Below are 19,172 nucleotides of genomic sequence, written 5' to 3' on the forward strand. Positions count from 1 at the left end.
GGTCGTGGTCTCAGGGTCCTGGGATCAAGCCCTGCATTAGGCTACCTGCTCAGTGGCAAGTCTGTTTCTCCCTCTCCTTCTGCCCCTCCCTCCTGTTCCTGCTCTCTCTCTCTCTCTCTCTCTCTCTCTCAAATAAATAAAATCTTTAAAAAAAAAAAAACCAAATTTGACATGCCTAAATATTGAACTTACCTGACAAAGACTCTGAGGTAGCTATTACAACTATATTTAGATAATTAAAGAAAAATATGTTCAAAGAAATTAATAAAAGTAGGATCTTCATATAGAAATAAGGAAATCTCAGCAGAAAAACGGAAACTATAAAAAGAACCAAATGAAAATTTAAGGACTAAAAAGAGCAGTAACTAAATGAAAAATTCACTGGATTATCTTAACATCAAATTGGAGATGGTAGAAGAAAGAGTCAGTGAACACTAAGACACATCAATAGAAGCTACCTAATCTGAAGCACAGAGAGAAAAGAGGATTAAAGAGAAATGAACTGTATTTCAGAACCTGAGTCATAGTATCCATCAGTCTAATACAAATATAATTAAAATATCACAAGAGGATAATAAAAAACCACCAGAAGAATAACCAAAAATTTCCCAAATGTGATGAAAACCACTAACTGATAGCTATAAGAAGCTTACCAGACGGCAAGAAAGATAAACATTAAAAGAACCATGCCTAGACCCATCATAGTCAAAATTCTGAAAGATAAGGATAAAATCTTGAAAGTAGTGGAGGATGGGGATGGAGGAGACACATTATGCACAGGAACAAAAAGTTTTTAAAAAGATAGCCAATTTCTCATCAAAAACTACGGGTGGGGGGGCGTGTGCCTCGGTGGCTCAGTCAGTTAAAGCACCTGCCTTCGGCTCAGGTTATGATCTCAGGGTCCTGGGATCAAGCCCCATATCAGGCTCCACAGTCGGTAGGGAGTCTGCTTGTGATTCTCTCTCTCTCTCTGCCCCTCCTGCTCATGCTGCCTCTCTCTCTCTCTCTCTAAAATAAATAAATAAGTATATCTTTTAAAAAATAAATAATTTAAGACTGATGAATTACTGATTTCTACTTCTGAAACTAATAATGTATGTTAACTAATTGAATTTAAATTTAAAAAAATACTGAAAGAAACCACAAAAAAGAAAACTCCTATTAATAAACTAAAAATCTCTTCTATTAAAAATAGAGAGATAAATGACAGATTATTATATTAACCAAATATCTAGAATAATCCAAATATCCATCAAAAGGGAATAAACAAATTGTCTTACATTCTTTCAATGGAATACTACTCAGCAATAAAAAGGAGGTAAAAGCAACCAAAAAGCTAAAAGATAAAACAGAATTCTGATACAGTTCTATTTATGTGAAATTCTAGAACAGGTCAAAGTAATCTAAAATGTCATAAATCAGATCAGTGTTCGCTTGAAGTGGGGGAGTAGCCTGTGGAGATTATAAGGGGGGACTTTCTCAGGAAGCAGAGATAGGATTGAGGTGGTGGCTGCATGGGTGTCCAGGTTTACTAAAGTGTGCACTTACAACCTGTGAATTTTACTGTATACAAATTATACTCAATAAAGTTGATTAAAAAGGAAAAGTGGGGAGCATCCCCACCACTCAGCTGTGGCAATGTAGGGCAGCATGTGAAGAAACAGAGGACATGATATATGAAGTGTTGGAGTCTGGGCACTGACAGTTTACCGAACCCCCAGAAACAGACTGTGGAAGTAAGATCACGATATTTTCTCAGAAGCGTGCACTCCCACCTGAACCAGAGCTAGCAAGAGCACACCATCTCCCAGCTCACTCTGAGGGTGGCCATCGCAGGTTTTTAAGGACGAAAGGAGGATGCCACTTAAGAACAGTCCTCAGCACATGGATGGCGAACAGTATGCTTCGAGAATCTCACTCAAAAGAAAATATTTAAAAAGCTGTCTGGTAAGCTTCTGACTAGGATTCTCTTTGATTTGGTTACAGTATAATAAACTGTATGTATCCAATAATGCCATGTTATTGAGGTCCAATGACTGCTGAATTGACAGGCTTGTGAAGCTTTATTAAAGCCGTGCTTAACTATGAAAATAATACCAACTCCATCCCTTCTTTCCAGACATAACCAAGCTTTTGGTGATGTCAGCAGAATAAGTGACTGGCGATTGCACAACAGCATTTTTCGTGGTTGTTTAGGAGCATAGTTAGAGCAAATGGCTACTGAGTGATTTCTGTGCAAGCACCCTGTGAAGTGCTTTCCACACATTCTGTGTAATCCTCACCATGGCCTCTTAAGGGCTTTAACAGACCAGAAAACTGAGGAAACTGAAGTCAAGCGGGTTTGGGAATAAAAAGGAAAAAAGCGTGCACTCATTATAGGATATAACTTGTCTTTGATCCTTTGGGATACTATTTCACCTCACCAGACAAGCTTCTACAAAGTTTCAAAGACTCTTTCCTAGAAATAAAGAAATAAGAAGACAAGTGCCAGATATGAATCACTGCTGAGTCGACACCTGGGGCTGCATTTTATCAGTGGATTTAAGAAGTCTCTGTCTGGGCCACATTTCCACTCTGCACCTTTCCACTTCTGCAGATAGGAGTGGTTATAAACCACTTTCATACACACCGTCTCAATCCTACTAACTAACTACTCTGTGAGTCAGGCAAGGCGGGGCTGAGTTGTGAACCCATTTACGAATGAGGACAGGGAGACTTGCCCAAGCTCCCTGGTAACACAGGGGCAGAGACCACAGACTTCTGATTCCCAAGTGACTGCTGGGAGGCTGAGCATCAAGGAGCACCAGGGGCCAGGGCCCATGGGACATCTGCTCTTTGCCTAATATTTCCGATCTCAATTTCAACTCTTAGTGAGTAGATATTCAACATGAAGATGACATTCTAACTATCCTATTTGGCAAAATAACAGAAGGAACGCTAAGGCAGGCACCAAGAAATGACGCAGGTCATCTTGGTAAATAGTAATCCATAATATAACCTTATTTATTAGATGCTACAGATTCTAAAATGCACCATTATTTCATATCACTAAGAAAGAAAGGTCCTTGAATTAAACTATGGCACGTACTGATTTTAAGATGTGTCCTAATCTCAGATCTATGAAAATTTATCTTAGTACTGATAAAAGATGACAATTCAAGACTAGTTTTCTCAAACTGGGGATTATAATCTCTTCAGAAGCCACCAGCTCATTAATTTATCAGTATTGTTAAGCAGTAACAATGCTGAGTGCTGGGCCTGTCATTGGGAAGACAGGAGCAAATATGACTAAAGGCATCATCTCCAGCATTCAGAACCCACCTCTCAGATCAGGTTCTTAAGGAGAATTCCAAGAACCAGGAGCTGCAGAGCTTTGAACAGTGTTTTTCAGGTCTTCTTTGTCTCCTCAAAGTCAAGATGAGTCAAATTATGAGACACTCAGTTCTTCTGGACCAAACTCTGAGCAGGTACCTGGAGCAACTCAGTGACAATTTCTTGACACTTTTTCCCCCCCCTCAGTGACAAATTAAAGACAGGCGCTAATACCGAGTACATACTAAGTGCCAGGAATTGTCCTGATTCACATCCATTATCACATTGAATTCCCAAAATAACCTTATGATCTGAGCCTTATTAACCCATTAATAATGTTTAAAGGATGAAGAACTAATGGCTCAGAAAAGCTGAACAGCCAGAGTGTGGTTGCTCAGGATTCAAACCTGAGTCCATTTTGCTTCCCAAAGGTCATGTGCTTTCTACTGGAGAGGGGACAGAAAGCAGGGAGGATGAAAGCTTTTGAAATTTTGAAAATAATTGCTAAACTAACTTGAAATCTAAAAGGCTGATATTCTATCTAAACAATGACACAGTAAATAACAAAACCCTTTGGCTACAGGACACCTCACTCAAGCTGGGGACCCGTTTGATCTGTAGGATGGCTGTCCACCTTTTGGAGGTGATCTGAGTACAGTCCTAGCTGCATGTGGGAAGACAATTTAGCCAACCACATAACTGGCAGTGAAAAAAGACGTGAACACAAGTAACTGCAACATAGGGCAAAGTGTGGAAAGGGCCATGATAACGAATGTCTCCTGAACGGTAACAGCTCTTTGGGGGGCCAACTTCAAGCCACAGAGAGATTATTTCTGACAGAGATGACCAGGGAGATGGCATCTGAGCTATACCCTAAGAATAGGTAGGTATGGATAGGAAGAGAAGGAAGGAGAAGGAAGGGGTCTGAGAGGAACAAGTGGCATGAGCAAACTCTAAGAAACAGGACTTCTGGTTTGGCTGCAATATAGGGAAATAGCAGGAGAGAAATCTGGAAAGCTGGGTCAGGGTAAGATTTTGGAGGGCACTGAATAGCAGAGTAAAGATATGTGTTTGATAGGGAAGTAAGGAGTCACCCATGAATTTTGAGCAGGACAGGGGCCTAGAGCAATAGCAGGATTCATGTGGGAACAGGGTAAGAGTGTCCTTGTGGGGTGTGGGCCAGGGACACACAGCTAGGGGGGAAACTGAGGCCATAATTCACATCTGATCATAACTCGCACTCAGGCAGTGGTACAGAACTAGGAAGCAAGACGGAAAACAATTCTAAAGGATTTAGGGGAGACAAAAACAAGGGAAATAATAGAAATGCTTTATAACAGTGGTGCTTAGTCAGGGAAGACGCTGCCCCCACCCAACACCTGGCAATGTCTAGCGACACTTTTACTTACTACTCCTCGGTGGGGGGGGGGGTGCCTCTGGCATCTGGGGGGTAGAGGTCAGAGATGCTGCTAAACAGTCCACGATGCACAGGACAGCCTTCCTCAACCAAGAGTTATCAGGTCCAGAAACACCATTTTAGGACCATAAAGAAACAAGAGTGGTAAAGATGTGACACTGGCCCTGCAGCTCAAAAGACAAAAGGGTAAAGAAACCCAGGGGCTGGCCCCACACAGACTACAACTGCTCACCAAGGCAATAGACCACACGCCTTTTCATCATTCCTCTCATCTATGATCTTGCGCACCTGCTACCAGCCAGGCCCCAAGACACCTAGAAGGTGAGAACAGGCACAGTCCTCATTCTCAAGGCATCGCCACCGGGAAGGGAGAAAGTATGTAGGAAACACACCAATCTAGGGGCTCCTGGGTGGCTCAGTTGGTTAAGTGTCTGCCTTCGGCTCAGGTCATGATCCCGAGGTCCTAGGATGGAGCCCTGCAGCAGGCTCCTTGCTTCTCTCTCTCCTCCCTGCTCATTCTCTCTCTCTCTCTCTCTCTCTCTCTCTCTCTCTCCCTCCCTCAAATAAATAAAGCCTTGAAACAAAAAAAGAATGACTCCAAGGTTTGTGGCACAAGAAGGATGAGGCAGAGAAAGCTGTGGGAATGGCAGGTTTAAGGGAAGAGGCCAGAAGGGAGGCAGAGATGCCTCCTCAATCTCCTAAAGGAGATGTTTCTTAAGCAATCCGACACCCCAGTCTGAAGCTCAAGGGAGACAAGCAGGCAGGAGACGAGAATGTGGGACAGGTAGGAGCACAGATGGCATTTCCAGCCACCAGAGTGGATGGAAAGAGAAGGTCTGAGGGAATAAAGGAAACCAGGAAAGCTGCCACCAGTGAGAGAGAAGGGGAACTCGGAGATCACACATCAGAGAGGAGACGATGGTGCAACTGTCCATAGCGACCTGGAGGAGATCTTTTCCTATCAGTTCTTTTCAAATTATACTCAAGGTGGCTTTCTTGGATGCCTGTGCTAGGCAATCTGGGATGAAAGAGATGAGATCTAGTAACTTCGAGATGGTGCCAGTCGTCTGGAATGACAGCCTAGCAAGGGACATGACTGAGTGCCTGGGATATAAGGCTCCCGGGGAACTCCTAAACCAGTTCCTTCACCATGTCTCAATCTGGTCATAGGCATGGGTGAAAACTATCCTACCAGCAGTGGCAGCAGTGGCAGCATGCAGGGATGTTGTAGCTTTCCTCAAGAGCAGCTGAGGATCCAGCCTGGGCAACAGGTCAGGTCAGTGCTTCATATCTTGGACCTACCACTGGGCCTGGACGGCTTCCTCTGGCTTCCTGTTCCTTCTGCATTTCTGCCCTACATTGCATGCCCAAACTGCCTGTGCCATGCACGGTCACAGGATGGGTCTGAAGCACAGGATATGGGAGGATAAAACAGTTGAGAGGCTTTGGAATACTGCACATTTGCTACTTGCATGTAGTAGAAGTTACCAGAAGGAAAGCTACTGAAGTTCAAAAACTGTATCTTGCACCTCCAGCACCTGGGGGCATGTCTGGGTCATATTTGTAATATGAATAATTCAATCATCATCAGAAAATCAGTAAGGGACGGCACTCATATTAGGCAAAATGGACCAATTTCTAGCCATGAACATACTATACAATTCCAAAGTTCATTGCCTTAGATCAACAATAACAAATATACACTGGAAAGCTTTTGAGCCCAGACATTGTTCAGATGCTGTTTTAGCTCTGAGGATGCAGAGACTTTTTAACAAGAACTAGGAGATGAACAGGAGACTTACAGATGGCAGGAAGGGCTACAGAGGAAACATAGAGGGCCAGGGGACAGGTGGCAATTCTGCTTGGTGCGACCTCTCTGAGGAGCTGAGGCCTGGATGAGTGGGGAGGAGCCATCGGGCACAGAGAGAGGGTAGGAGGGAGCAGGCAGAGGGAGCAGCAGGTGCAGACGCCCTGAATGAGCTTGGGGTGTTTGAGCAGTATCAGGCACACCCATGTGGGGCAGGAGCTGGGTGTGACAGAGAGAAGTGCAAGATGAGGCTGGAGAGGCAGGAGCCAGGCCGTGAAGGGCTTGGTAGACCCTTGTGAAGGGCTGGGTTGTATTCATTCATTCACTCATTCATTCATTCAGAGCGAGAGTGTGTATGTGCAGGAGTTGGGGAGAGGGAGAGAGAATCTCAAGCAGGCTCCAGGCTTAGCACCCAGCCCAATGTGAGGCTCGATCTCAAGACTTGAGTCAGAGACTCAGATCATGACCTGAGCTGAAATCAGGAGTTGGACGCTTAACCGACTGAGCCCCCCAGGTGCCCCAGGGCTGGGTGGAGTTTAAGTTGCAGTGGACATAAGGAGGCTTATTCTCTGGGAAGTGTGTACGTTCCCTGTGAATTTCAGGAATGATACACAGAACCTGTAGGAAACCCCGTTGGTGATGGCTCTGTTTCTGATGCCTCTGAGAGAGGTGCCATTCTCTTAGAGAAACTGGAAGATTAGGTTAGAAGTGACTACGTCAGGCCTGGGGATGGGTAATCTCTGAGGTTCGACAAACTAACAGACCCAAGCGGAGCCGCTAGGGACAGTCTCCCCTCCAGTCTGGAAAAGGGTTTTTAGCTGGGGAAGCAAGTGGGTGTCTGCAAGGGCAGAGGAGTCGGGAGGGCTGACAGCAGTTTTAAATGTCAGGATTACAACAGCCCAGGTGGCTCAGCAGTTTAGTGCCGACTTCAGCCCAGGGTGTGATCCTGGAGACCCAGGATCTCCAGGATCGAGTCCCACGTCAGGCTCCCTGCTTGGGGCCTGCTTCTCCCTCTGCCTGTGTCTCTGTTCCCCTCTCTCTCCCTCTCTCTCTCTCTCTGTGTGTGTGTGTGTGTGTCTCGTGAATAAATAAATAAAATACTTTAAAAAAAATAAATGTCAGGATTAGAATGCCTCGAAGTGGCAAGGTCCTCTCCAGTTTGCCACAGGGAACTCTTCCTCACACATTCCTGTGTCACAGACCCTCTCCTCCTCCCTCCCTCAGGCTACCAGCTTGGCCTTTGGGGAAGTGTCAGGGGAGACTCCCACCCTGTTTCCTTTCACAGGTCTACTGTACTGCTCTGTCTCACAGCAGCAGCCAGACCTGGGCCAGGGGAGAAAGGGAAACTCTCAAATCTCAGCTGCCCCTTTATATTTAAAACTCATTTTAGGGGCAGCCCAGGTGGCTCAGTGGTTTAACGCTGCCTTCAGCCCAGGGTGTGATCCTGGAGACCAGGGAACGAGTCCCATGTCCGGCTCCCTGCGTGGAACCTGCTTTTCATTCTGCCTGTGTCTCTGCCTCTGTGTGTGTGTCTGTGTGTCTCATGAATAAATGAATAAAATATTAAAAAATAAATAAATAAAACTTATTTTAGATTTGCTACCACAGAGGTTATCCTTTTAAGAGTAAGAAAATATGACATGTCAAGAATTTGAGTGGTTTCCAAACACAAGGAATATATCAGGATCTGCTTAGTTTAAACACCAGGACTTGCTTGAGATGGTGAGTCAGCAGGACCCTTTCCCTCTCAACCAGGGACTCCCTCCTCTCTCAACTCGACAGGCCCACATCCGAATCCACTCCCCTCGCACTCTTAGCCAGCCCTGAACATTTGTGCTCTCCTGTCTCGGGTCATTCCTCACACTGGGCCCCTCAATTCTTCTTAATGTATGATCAAAATATCTAAGCTTGCGGCACCTGGGGGGTTTCTGTCAGTGAAGTGTCTGCCTTTGGCTCTGGTCATGATCTCAGGGTCCTGGGATGGAGCCCCACATTGGGCCCCTGCACAGCGGGAAGCCTGCTTCTCCCTCTCCCTCTGCCCTTCCCCCTGCTCATGCTCTCTCTCTCTCTCTATCATGCTGTCTCTCTCTCTCAAATAAATAAATAAAATCTTAAAAAACAAAACAAGACAAAACATCTATCTTGATTGGGCACCATCAATGTTGAGAGTCCTTCGAGAACTGGCAAGTACATGCTGACTTAAGCAGCGGGTATGCTTGTAGCATCCCACACAAGACAGCCCCCATCTTTAAATGCAGAGCAAGTAGGGCAGGGGGAGGGCCAGGGAGTTCTAACTGCACTGCTAACCGGCCTTCATCATCGGTGACCCTGTAACAGCTCACGCTTCCATAGCCCTGCGAAGTCCTGGGCACAACTGTAGTGCTTTACACACACTAAGCATACTACAGCCTACCTCATAACAATCACAGAAGATAAGTGTAAAGTTACTGTTTCTACTCTACAAGAGAGGGGACTGAGGCACAGAGAAGTCAGGGAACCTGCCTCGCCTAAGGTTACATAGCTAGCCACTAAGTGCTGGGATTCATGCCCGGGCAAGGCAGTCTGACGCCAAAGCCCTGGTCTCTCTTATCTTTGCTTTCTATAGTCTCTGTTTTTTTTTTTTTTTTTAAGATTTTATTTATTTATTCATGACAGACACACAGAGAGAAGCAGAGACACAGGCAGAGAGAGAAGCAGGCTCTCTATGGGGAGCCCAACTCGGCACTAGATCCTGGGACCCCGGGATCACACCCTGAGCCGAAGGCAGACGCTCAACCAGAGCCACCCAGGCGTCCCTCTATGGCCTCTTACATCAGGGCATCTCCTGATAATACAATCTAGAACTCCTCCCCAGCCTCTTCTCCCCTCCCCCTGCCCACGCCCCATTCACAGCTCCCGCTCCTGAATGTGACCTGGAATGTTCTAGTTCTAATGTGCAAAATCCCTTTAAAGTCTTAATTACCTTGACTGCAGCTCTTGCACCTCAAACAAGATTTGTGCAGAGTTTTTAGTAATTCATCACTGAAATTGTCCTGAGAGAAACTTCTCAACAGCAAAGTCTGAAACTGTAAAGACGATCTATGAAGGGCCTCATCTGAGCCGCAGCCTCCTGCAGCAATAGAAGCCTCCTACCAGTGCCAGGGTACTCGATGGGAGGTGTTTGATGGGAGGAGAAATGCAGGAGGGCGCAGAAGTCCTGGTTCAGACCCAGGAGATGCCACAAGAGCAGGAACAGGAGTTCAGGCTGCTTGTGGCTTCTCCCCTTAAGTCCTGGCTCCTCCTCTGGGGAAGGAGGGCGGCAGTACACAGGATAATCCCCAGCCAGTGTCAGAAAAGCTTTGTTACCATACTTTTCGCTCCCCCAGCAGGAATCAGAGCAGATCTACCGACTGAACTTTCTAGATAACTCTAAAGTGACCTTTCGGGGCTAAGGTTTGTAAACTCAAAACTTCTAATCCACTGCCTTTTCTCACTAAGCCCAGCTATGCTTCCCAGGCCTGAGGAAATCTACTCCTGACCCTTTATCAATTAGGCAGACAAGAGCAACCTTTGAGGAGGTAGCATTTCTGGGGGCACAAGGGAGTTGCAGAGGAGAAAAGGACTGGAATCCCTTTTAAGAATGGACTCCCAGGGCCTCCCAGCAGGAGCTTAGGCACCAGCCCCAAGTCACCTGAAGCTGGAGACAGCCTCGAGGTAATCCTCCTCAGGAGGGAGGCGGACAACCACAGAGGCTCCTGCCAGGCCAGAGCCCAAAGCCAGAAGCACAACCAGAGCCTGCAGCCTCAACCACAAACCCTGCCTGCAAGACCACGATCTGTGAAACAGCGACTGTGAAAGCAGCCGCCGGCCCAGGCCGCCCCTCCGCCCCTCCGGTGGGAACGCACCTCTTTGATTGACTGCTTCCCCTCCCCAGGCTGGGGCCAGAGCAGAGGGGTTTCCAAACGGAACCAGCTAAAGCTATTGAAAAAGACAGCAAGTTAGCACTGGAAGGGGCCTCCAACACCCTCACTTTACGAGAGACAACTGACACCCCGAAAGCAGAAGCTACAATGCATCCAGACCCCCAACGCCCACCACCCCTCGCAATATAACCTTCAAGGTAACACCTCAGGAGAAGAGGCTAATGCCAAAAACCGACTTAGGTGGGGATTTGGGAGGCTGGGAGGTTTGGGGGCGCAAAAAGGAAGTCTGAGAAAACACCCCTGTGCCTTTAAGGACTGCGCTGCTGCCCGGCACTACACTTGCTCTTAGGGGCTCCCAGAGCCTGGCGGGCAGGGCTGGGTAATGACCACTCAGCAGGGGCCCCGGGGACCTTTGATGGCAGCCTGAGTCTAGGAGTCCTGAACCCTTCGAGCATGGCACTTTGAGGGCCCCCCCCAAGTACCAAGCCAGGTTCCAAGTCACCCAGGAGGACAAGAGTTGGGAAGAAAGCCATACAGGTGCAGTAGGGAGGAGAGGCCAACTTTATAAAGTCTAGAAGAGGAGTCAAGCAGCACAGAAAGACTCAACTGCACCCGCAAGGGCAAAGCCAGGAAATGCTGCTGGAGCAGCCAGCCCAAGTGGCCAGATCGCCAGCCAGTGGGTCCAATTGGGGTGGAGGGGGTGGAGGTTTAAATTTAGCCACGTAAACAGGGCCTCCACTGCGGGAGTCATCTACTCTGTTGGGGTTGGGGCACCTCTTGCTGAAGGGAGGGTGCGACAGGAACTGCCCCTCCCCCCCAACAGCAGGCCTGCTCCCAGGGCCCTGCCAGCAGGGTGGTCACGCTGCTGCTCAGAGTTGCGTAGGTTATTTTTGCTCTGATCAGAGCTTCTTACCTCCATCACAGTATCTATTCCCAACCCCCTTGCTGGATTTTTCTGGACTCCTGCATAAAGTTTGGAGATGCTCAGTAGAAACCAGCCAAGGATGCCCAGGTAAGGCTGGGGACCTCATATTTGCTCCCTGCTAGGGGACCTTTCTATTAGTGCCATTGTGTGTCTTGAGAGAGACCTGAGGGAGTTATACTGCTACCACCGCCACCACCACTGCTGCCACCTCCACCACCAAAACTCAGGATTGTATTCAGGGGTGGAGCTGGAACAAAGGTGAGGTCTGAGGGAAGACTTATGTAGAAGACTGAGAAAAAGGACGGGTAGTTTGAAAAGGAGCTGGGGAGAACAGAATCAGAAGAGCGAACAGGCAAGTTTTTGTGGACATGTTGGTTTTTATTTCAGAGGAGGCTGGAACTATCACCTCATATAAAAATTTCCTCCCCTGCTGGAGATGCCAGGTGTGGCAATCCAGAAACCAGACGAACCATCCTAGAAGTAAAACTCAGAACTAGTCCTCTGCCCTTCTTGAAGAAGAGCAAACAAACAAAATCTTTCGACTGCCACTGCAGTAAGGGGGAGGGGCATGAAATATTCAGGTGAATGACCATCCCAGAATTCTGCTTTTCACAGCATATGGCGCCCAGCAATTTGGCAACAGCCCTTTCACTTACACTTTTGGGATAGAAAAAATTTTAGGAAACAGTTTTTTCAAGTCAATAAGACACCCTTTGAGATATTACAACCTCCAAATGGACTAAAGAGGGGACTGGTTTCAGACACCCTTAGCAAACACCTAATGCACACACACCCTCACTCATATATTCATACTCAAATATATAAGAAATAGAGCCTGGGAAAGTAGGAAATCCATGGATGGAAGAAGGCCAGCAAGCTCCTGCAAGGCTGGCTCCTGCTCTACTGGCAGTCAGAACCCCAGGCCTCCATCCAACCTGCCCCCAGTGTGCCACATGCCCTCTGTGTGATTTTCTTTAGGAAATGAAAGGGAGCTGTGGCTGCCCTTAGGTATTCATCCACAAATTGTCTCTTTAGGTCCTTTGATTCCATTCAGCTCCTACCCTGGTGTCAGTGCCACCCACACAGTTTAGTGCTGAGACCTGGTGTTAAGTCTGCCTCTTCCCTTGGACTCATGGACTTGGCATCACCATGGAGAGCCCAGCTACACGGCTCCTTGCAATTGTTCAAAAGAGGTCTCTCAGCATTGCCTTTCCTTCCCAGGAGACACACCTCCTTCTTGCTATTTATAACCACAAATCTTCTGTGTCAAAGAGAGAACAGACATTATTTTCAAATGGAGGGAAACCACCACTCAGCCTTTCATAGGTTGGTATGTTTGCCAGGACTTGTGTTTGAGCCTGGACAGGCGTGTGGGCACAAGCTTGGGGCCTGGCACCCACTCATCCATGCCTGAGATTCGGAGTCCTGCCTTTGATAAGCCCACATCTGAATCAGACAGCAGGAGGAGCAGCTGGGTCCTGGGAAAGGGTCCCCAGGCTTCCTGAGGGTGTGCCCGCTGCTCCCAGCACCCTACGTTGCCTTAGGGGCCAGCCATAGAAGGAGCCACCCACCCTATGGTTCCACCCATGTGTGTGCATAAGCGCTGGTATTGGGCCCTGCCCATCTGGCACAGAGTTTTCTGCACCCACATGGAGGGCATGGCTCAGGTGTCCCATCACAGCTCTCTCTGTCAAGTGGGCACATTCCTGGGTGACTGTAGCAGCTCGGAGGATTGGTAACATGATCCCGAGCCTTCCTCCTCCAGGTACCAGGCTGAAACTCTGCCCAGGGTGGTAGTAACTGAAAGCTGCCGCCAGTGCCCTCAGGTGGCAAAAGCCACGAGGCGGGGGCGGTGGGCAGAGTGGAGAGCAGATGCCTCCATTCACAGCTGGGTGACCAATCCCGCCCCCCCCCCCCCCCCCCCCCCCCCCCCCCGCCACTTCAGTTTCTCTCTTGCAAAACAGAAGCCATCCGGCTCCACGCACATTGAATCATCTCTCACAGTGATTTGCAGGATGGAGATTTCTAGGAAATTTGGCTCCGACTACAGTGCACGACCAAATAGCCACTGAGGGAGGCTCCACGAGAAGATGGGGAAAGAGGTCACTTCTCACTTCTCCCAGGGCAGAGGCGGATGAGGCAGAGGAGCGGAAGAGCAATGAAAGGACCTGCTCTGAGGCACAGGCAGAGGCATTCGGGCACCCACTAACCCGGCTCGTGGGGGTTAAAATAACAGATGGAGTCCTCGCTGCGGTCCGCCCGTGCGGGCACAGACTCCCGCACGGGGTCCAGCGGGGCCGACCGGCCCGGGAAAGTGAACGGGGCTGCGAGGGGCTCGCGCGGGCCGGTCCCCGGGGCGGGGGTGCGGGGGTGCGGGGGTGCAGGACTGAGGGGCTGAGGGGCTGCGGGGGTGCGGGGGTGAGGGACTGAGGGGCTGCGGGGGTGCGGGGGTGAGGGACTGAGGGGCTGCGGGGGTGCGGGGCTGCGGGGGTGCGGGACTGAGGGACTGAGGGGCTGCGGGGGTGTGGGACTGAGGGGCTGCGGGGGGTGCGGGGGTGCGGGGCTGCGGGGCTGCGGGGGTGCGGGGCTGCGGGGGTGAGGGACTGAGGGGCTGCGGGGGTGTGGGACTGAGGGGCTGCGGGGGGTGCGGGGGTGCGGGGCTGCGGGGGGTGCGGGGCTGTGGGGGTGAGGGGCTGCGGGGGTGCGGGACTGAGGGACTGAGGGGCTGCGGGGGTGCGGGGCTGCGGGGGTGAGGGACTGAGGGGCTGCGGGGGTGCGGGGGTGCGGGGTGCGGGGCTGCGGGGGTGAGGGACTGAGGGGCTGAGGGGCTGCCGGGGTGCGGGGGTGCGGGGCTGCGGGGGTGCGGGGCTGCGGGGGTGAGGGGCTGCGGGGGTGCGGGGCTGCGGGGGTGAGGGACTGAGGGGCTGCCGGGGTGCGGGGGTGCGGGGCTGCGGGGCTGCGGGGGTGCGCGCGCCGGGCCGGGCTACCTGCCCGCCCTCCGCGCCCTCCGCGCCCGGCCCCGCACGCTCGCCCACAGCCTCCCCCGCTTTGTTCGCGGCCGCCCCCCCCCCTGCGCCGCGGCCGCTGCGGGAAGGTCGGGCCGCGCAGCCCGGACCGGGGGCGCCTCCGCAGCGGGCGGCCGGCGCTTACCTGCATGTCCCGCCGCCCCGCGGGCCCGCGGGCTCCGGTGGCCGCTCGGCTCGGCTCGGCCCGGCTGCGCGCCGTCGGGGCCCGGCCTCGGGGGGCGCCGGGGCCCGCCTGCTCCTCTCCGCCGCGCCCAAGTCCTCGTCCGCCGCCCGCGCGGGGCTGGGGGCGCGGACCCTCCCTCCGCTGCGCCCCGCTGCGCCCCGGGGCCCGCCGGGCGCCTGCTCGGTCCCCAGGCGCGCGGGCAGCCTCCGCGGGGCCCGGGAGCGCCCCCTGCCCCGGCGGCCCCGGGTCTCGGCAGCGCGCGCCCTGCTCGGCGCCGGGACCCCCGAGCTCGGCGGGCGGGGCGGGCGGGAGCGCAGCCGCGGCGGAGCGCGGGAGGGAGGCCGGGCCCGGGGCGCGCTCTCCTCGGAGCGCGGGACCCGAGAAGTTTCCGCCCCGAGCAGGCGGCGGGCGGGCGGCGGCCGCGGCTCGGAGTGCGGGGGCCGGCGCCGGGCGAGTGGATCCCGGGGCCCCGCCGCCTCCGCCCCGCCCCGCCCCCGCGCCTGCTCCCCGCCCCCGCCCCCGCGCCGGCCCCGGCCCCGGCCCCGGCCCCGGCCCCGGCCCCGGCCCCGGCTCGCTCCTTCCCACCGGCCGAGCGCGCGACGCCCCTCCCCAGGGCCCCTCCCCAGGGCCCCTCCCCGGCCCTGGGACCGTGACCTCGCACCTGCCTGCTGCCGCCCGGCGCGCTCGCACCGCCCCCGGCCCCGGCCCCGGCCCCGGCCCCGGCCCCGGCCCCGGCCCCTCCGCGGAGCGGCCCGGCCTGGACGCAGCGGTGCCAGGGCCCCCGCCCCGCCCTCCGGCGCCGCCCGCCCGCCGCCTGCTCCTCCTGGGACTCGACCTGGTCCCCCGAGAGGACCTGCGGGACTCCCGGGTCCAGCAGCCCCTCGGGGCCGCCCGCGCTGCGGCCGGGAGCCTCGACCTCGGGGCCGCGGAGCTGGAGGTGCCGGGAGCCGGGAGCCTTAGGGCAGCAGCAGCCCTTACATTGGCATCAGCCGCGCACGCGTCCGCTCGCCTTCAGTGCCCCCGAGAAGCAGAGTGGTCTGTTACTTCGGCGTTACAAGCCCACGGCATCCCCTGGGACCCTGGGCCTGGACCCCCACCCTTCTCCTACAGCGCCCAGCAGAGATCTCCGGGATAGGGAAACCTAGCGGAGGAGGGGCCACACCAAGTAAACTGTGTCCAAACGGAAAATGCATTCTCTGACGGCTTGTGGGCTGAAATACTGGCCTTCCTTTTTATGGAGAAACTGAGGCATAGAACACTGGCACGCTGAAGGGAGTCGGTAGTCTGAAAAGTCCCTAGGGGCCCAGTTTTTAGCCTCAGCGCAGATCAATGTTTAAATGCTTGTATTGAGGTGCCCAAGTCCTGTTGATAAGTTAGCTCATAGCACCCCTGGGTGATCTGTCCAGGGAGTTCCAAGGCTTCACGAGAGGGGAGCTCCAGCTCCAGCCGCTGACCCTGTTCCAGACCTAGTAACAGGGTACCAAGGCACAGCAGCCAGCAAGGTTTGAGGTGCACAGTACAAATGCCTTTTTTTTTTACACTCTGAAACCCCCCTCTCTTCCCTGAGTGAGTCAGAGGTCACCCTGGCTAAAGAAATTGCCTTTGAGTGCAGTACAGTGAGGAAACAAAACAAAACAATAGTAATAATCTAAGGCTTTGCCTTTTCTTAATTAGTAACCAAACAAGGTGACAGCCTCCCCCTTTGGGTGGGGGAAGGGGCCACAGGGAGCCTGAGGGAATGAGGGACCAGGAGCCCACCACATCGGCTGGGCAATAAGGAGCTATTGTCCTCTGGCTTTTACAATAAGGAAAGTAAGAGCTGTTTTAGCAAATACCTGACTAATTAGAGGGAAAGGCTTCCTTGGAATTGTGCTGCCTTGGGCCGGAGGTTCTCTGCGACTTTTCTCACCTCGCAGTGAATGGGGTTTATGAGACCAGGTCCAGCAACCTTAAATGAATGGCCTATAATTGGCATGGGGGGGGGGGCTGCCTTCACCGAGGAGAGCTAGTTCAAGGCTTTATCTTTGGAGACAGATGGGATTGGGGGCAGAGCTGGTCTAAAGCAGTCATAAAAGCTTTCAATCCACTTTGTCAAATCACAAATAGGCTCAGTTCCTCTCCTTCTCAGAAGAAAGCATCAGTCTTGGGGTGAGGGTCTTTGTAGGAGGTCAAGGGGAAGTCTTGTCTAGAAGGGCCTATCATTCTGGAATGCAGCCTAGGGTTTTTTTGGGGTCCACTTCATATACCCCTTTATTGAGCCCTACACACACAGAGATGACTGAGCTGGGTTCCCAGCTCAGGAAGTTTCAGGTCTGAAGGGTGGAGTTAGGGGACAAACTGCTCATTTGGGGCCTCGAATGAGCATGAGAAGGAGCACCTTTGCCTGGTGTCTAGCTGGTGACTCAGGAGAAGGGCAGGTGGTAGATGACGGCACCCCCAGCTGAATGCCAGCACAGAGTCCTTTCCCTCCTGCCACAGTCTCTGTCCAGGATGAGTCAAAACTTGGGCCCACGGAGGAAAGCTGCAGTGCCCCCAGGAAAGGAGCTTGTGGCCCAGTAACTGGGAAAACATTCGAATGAGGAGCGGGCCGAGTCCTGGGCCAGATTCCCAGGGGAAGTGGTGAGCGCCCCATTGCTTGAGTCACTGGGCTGCTGAGGAGTCCAGAGCCAGCCCTGGAGGCAAGCCCTGATGGGAATGCGGACACATCTCACCCATGTTTTGTCTGTGATTGCTGGGTGGGGTCTCTCGCCTTCTCCCCCAAATAAAACATATCCTGACTTGGCATTTGTGGTTTCAACAAAGAAAGAAAAACCAAATATTTGGGCTATGAAAACGCGTACTGATTCCGCTCCGTTTGTTGGAGACACTGTTCCTCCCTTCCTGCCATGCCCCCACAGGCCACCAACCACCCCCAGAGGTCTCTTCTGAGCCAGATGGGCTAACAAAACCTTGTCAGAGTCAGAGAGGAGCCAGCCTCCTCTATTTCCTTAGCCCCCTGTGGCTTTCCTATATCAAGGACTGACCTCTGGCCCTTGGACTGCGCCTTCTTGGGCAGTCTTTATGCCCCTGAATAAAAAAGATTAAAAAAAAAAACAAGAACCATGTCTTATATGGTATATACTCAACAAATATTAATGATAGTATTATTACTACTAAATAAACATGACCTGGGGCACTTGGGTGGCTCAGTGGTTGAGCGTCCGCCTTCAGCTCAGGTTGGGATCCTGGGATCCTGGGATCGAGTCCCACATCGGGCTCCGCGCAGGAGTCTGCCTCTCCCTCTCCTCTTTCTGTGTCTCTCATGAATAAGTTTTTTAAAAATAGACATGACTGATTTTCTATTTGAAAGTTGAATGTTGCTCTTAATTCTCGAACTCCTGGATTTTAATCCCTACTTTTTTTTCTCCCAAGAGAAGACAGAGTCCTAAATTGTCCCTTGAGTGAATTCTTGCTTTACAAATATCTAGAATGACTTCTGCGAGAGAACACCAAATGGCAGATGACGCTGGTGCTGGGGGTGTGTGAGGGGGCCGGGGGCCCCAGGGGGCCCGGAAGGGGACGCCCTGGCTGTAGCAGTGGCAGTGGTCGGTGGGGGGGCGGGGGGCGGGCCGCGGAGCTGGTTCGTGGCAGGGGGTGGGGGGAGGCGGAGGACCAGGAGTGGATCCCCGTCACCAAGGTGGGCCGCCTAGTCCAGGACATGAAGATCAAGTCCCTGGAGGAGATCTCTTTTCTCTACCCATCAAGGAATCTGAGCTCATTGACTTTCTTTTAGGGGGCATCCCTCAAGGATGAAGTTTTGAAAATCCTGCCCCTGAAAAAGCAGACCCGTGCTGGCCCGCGGACCAGGTTCAAGGCATTTGTTGCCATCGGAGATTACAACGACAGGTCGGTCTGGCCGTCAAGTGCTCTAAGGAGGTAGCCACTGCCATCCGTGGGGCCATCATCCTGGCCAAGCTTTCCGTCGTCCCCGAGCGACGAGGCTACTGGGGGAACAAGATCGGCAAGCCCCACACCGTCCCATGCAGGGTGACTGGGGCCGCTGTGGCTCTGTGCTGGTGCTCCTCATCCCTGCCCCCAGAGACACTGGCATTGCCTCAGCCCCTGTGCCCAAGAAGCTGCTGATGATGGCTGGTGTTGACGACTGCTACACTTCGGCCAGGGGCTGTACTGCCACCCTGGGGCACTTTGCCAAGGCTACTTTTGATGCGATCTCCGAGACCTACAGCTATCTCACCCCTGATCTCTGGAAAGAGACTGTGTTCACCAAGTCTCCCTAACAGGAATTCACTGACCATCTTGTAAAGACCCACACCAGAGTCTCCATGTAGAGGACCCAGGCTCCATCTGTGGCTACCACATAGTTTTCTACAAGAAAAATAAAAGTGAATTAGAGCTTGTTAAGAAAACACACACACACACAGACAAATATCTAGAATGAGGCAGGCAAAGGTGTCACTAAGAATTGGCAAAACCTGGAGCCCCCAGCTGACTGGGGAGGCAAGAGTTTCAAGTGCATGCCACCTGCCACAGTCCCATAATGAGAAAATTGGGGCGGGGGGTGGGTGCAGTAGGGAGAGTGCGTGACTCTTGATCTCGGGGTTGTGAGTTCGAGCCCTGCAT

At 52.4% G+C, this 19,172-nt stretch overlaps 1 protein-coding gene and 1 pseudogene across 1 annotated transcript in view; one reads left to right on the forward strand and one right to left on the reverse strand.

The window, feature by feature from the left end:
- Window positions 1–14,656, reverse strand: part of WNT5B (Wnt family member 5B) — a 109,251-nt gene extending 94,595 nt beyond the window's left edge. The window contains exon 1 of the mRNA XM_041735956.1: window positions 14,514–14,656. Within this exon, the coding sequence (XP_041591890.1) occupies window positions 14,514–14,519 (6 nt within the window). The 5' untranslated portion in view covers window positions 14,520–14,656. The remainder of the gene's footprint in view (window positions 1–14,513) is intronic.
- Window positions 14,657–18,044: 3,388 nt separating this feature from the next.
- Window positions 18,045–18,913, forward strand: LOC121480354 (annotated as a pseudogene).
- Window positions 18,914–19,172: the final 259 nt, after the last annotated feature.

This window comes from Vulpes lagopus, chromosome 21 (genome assembly GCF_018345385.1).
Source record: "Vulpes lagopus strain Blue_001 chromosome 21, ASM1834538v1, whole genome shotgun sequence".
NCBI classification, from domain to species: domain Eukaryota; kingdom Metazoa; phylum Chordata; class Mammalia; order Carnivora; family Canidae; genus Vulpes; species Vulpes lagopus.